Source organism: Anneissia japonica, unplaced genomic scaffold, assembly GCF_011630105.1.
Source record: "Anneissia japonica isolate Jap-2015-1 unplaced genomic scaffold, ASM1163010v1 scaffold1726_len428862_cov177, whole genome shotgun sequence".
NCBI lineage: Eukaryota > Metazoa > Echinodermata > Crinoidea > Comatulida > Comatulidae > Anneissia > Anneissia japonica.
This window is the reverse complement of record NW_022710671.1, coordinates 349,301-351,757: the sequence shown is the minus strand read 5'-3', so window position 1 is coordinate 351,757 and position 2,457 is coordinate 349,301. Positions and strand designations below refer to the sequence as shown.

The window sequence follows — 2,457 nt, the reverse complement described above, 5'->3', positions numbered from 1 at the left end:
ATACGTTATAATTTAGATGGGGCTTTTTTTCTTCTGTAAGCTAAGATTTTATTAAATCAATTTCTTTGTAATGTTGAAGTTCTACAGGTCATTTTAAAAGAATCTCTTTACACTTTCAACTGCATGCCTGATAACATGCACTTGGTGCCCAACTCAATAACTAACATGCTCTCATGATTAGGCCTACGCACAATATTGATACCAAATTTTGGTTCGCTGATCATACAAATCACAAAACACACACACACACACACACTCTTAATTATCGTACCAATTAAGTTGGGTTGCTAAAGCAGATCTTATTCCATTGATGCCGTTACTTTACGAACTTAATAGTAAACTCACCTGGGTCACTGAACGTCACTAGTACAAATTTCGATGGCTCATTAATGGTTCCGTTCCTTTTGTCAATAATTTTTCTTGTTCTATTTTTTACTGCTGTGATGTCGTCGCTCATGCTGTTAGTAGTGTCAATCACAATGCACATTGTACCACCTACATGCAATCCAAGGTACTTTTTAAATCGTTTGTTTCCGACAACCTTTTGAATATCTCTTAGAATATTTTCGGATGCATCCGTTGCTAATGCTGTAGCCTCATCATGGTGATAGTAATGCGGTGAGATGAGTGGGTTATTTGAGTCTTTGTTGATTCCTCCGCGTGCGTATAATCTGCCACTTGAGTCCATCGGCCCACCATGACTACATTTTCCTTTTAAAATAAGAGGATACAGTAATTTGTTGAATAATACTGAACAATGTATTAAATGTTTTTCTTATAGATCAATACAATGCTATTGTGAATTATTATTCTAAATTGTGGCCTTTACATCATCATCAGGTGTCACTCAAAAACGCATGCCCAGTTTACTGTCACTGTATTCTCTTTCCTTTGAAACTTTAATGCCTCTCCTAGTGTAGATGGTTTCTTTTCCAGCGTATGTTACTCGAAAACTAGATTGCACCCTCATCCACGGTCACAGACACCTACTGCTACTATCAGCCACACACACACACATACCCCCACACACACCCACACAAACACACACACACACACACCAAACAAACATCAGATGAGGAAAGAAGATGGAAATTAAAACATTCTCGTAACTTACCTACGCCTTCTGGTTTTACTACAGGTTTTCCTTTTCTGTCTTTTTGACTACTACAGTATCCACTTGTCAACTTCCTATTTGTTAATATAGTTGCTAAAATGTTATTTTTGCACTTCCCAAATAAACCACAGTCATCGCAAGTTTCTGTGTTTGGCTCAGCAAGATTGGTAATATGAGCGCCTGGAACTGCTAGGCTGTGATGTGGCTCGTGATTACCCATTTCGATCCAATTGGAGTGACTGTAGAAATCTTGTAAAGTGTGAAATAGTTGACCTGTTTTCTCCCTTCCAACTTTGTAATACCCAGCAGTAATTGCAGAAATAATCTCTTGTCGCAGACGGAGTAATCTTCTATTACTGTCCTCAAACGTTTCTGCATCAAAATGAGCAGAAGGCAATTTCTTTGAGCTTTTGTCAAAATCCACATTTGCGTTGGCATCGGTAAAATCTTTTATGGCCTCATGAAACCTAATTGTTGAGACACCGTTGCCGTAGTAGGATTTGAGCAGCTTGGTTGGCGATTTATAGGGTGCATTCTTAGCTAGTTGCTTAACTGGTTGAATTGGTCGTGGATTACTTTCCAGAAACTCATAAGCGACATTTAAAATAGCAATTTCAGATATCTTAGCGTGTGTTTTTGAAGTTGGAGAACTCAATCCAAGCCAAGAATTTGGAATGAAACCGTTAACTGTAAATATTGGTGTCGCTACTATTACTAGCAAAAAAGGCAACCCCATGTTCGTTTGAAAGCCAAAACATCGAACATGCACGGGTTTTACTGTGTTTCGCGCTTTATATAGACATTGGTTGCTTCAAAGTTTTAATTGGTATTACTCGCTCTCCCGCCTGACAAAATAATTAAATAAGAAAATTATGAAAGACATGACTAATATGATGCAGATGATAGATAGGCTTGAGTTAATGCCAGATTTCCTAAATGAAAGAAAGAGCTTACTTCATACTGATACGATAGTCATTCCGTACCGTATACAACATTATTAAAACAATGCGGGTCCCCTGCACCTGATTTAATTAAGTTATAATTTGATATCAAAGTTTCCTCTTAAATTGTAACCCCCTTGAGTTAATTTCTTCTTAGGAATGCTTTTATTGACTTTGGCTATAGCAATATAGAAAAAAGTTCAAGTTCAAGTTCCGTAGTAAATACCTGTACAATAACTGCTCGAAACATTTTATAGATTTTTTTTTCCAATTTATTGTCAAAATTTAAATGAAAAAAGGTACAGATTTGAATTTGCTTTTATTTTACAAATATCTAACATTAATTAATTTAATAGAAGGACTAGATTTTAACAATATAGCCATAAAAAATATAATAATTCC

The 2,457-nt window shown here is 36.1% G+C and overlaps 1 protein-coding gene across 2 annotated transcripts in view; it reads right to left on the bottom strand.

The window, feature by feature from the left end:
• The window catches only part of LOC117107103 (von Willebrand factor A domain-containing protein 7-like), a 48,180-nt gene extending 46,319 nt beyond the window's left edge, over positions 1-1,861 (bottom strand). For both annotated transcript variants that reach the window (XM_033248661.1, XM_033248662.1), the window contains exons 1-2: positions 1,115-1,861; positions 346-711 (exon numbers count right to left, since the gene is read on the bottom strand). In XM_033248661.1, the coding sequence (XP_033104552.1) occupies positions 346-711; positions 1,115-1,850 (1,102 nt within the window). In that variant the 5' untranslated portion in view covers positions 1,851-1,861. The remainder of the gene's footprint in view (positions 1-345; positions 712-1,114) is intronic.
• Positions 1,862-2,457: the final 596 nt, after the last annotated feature.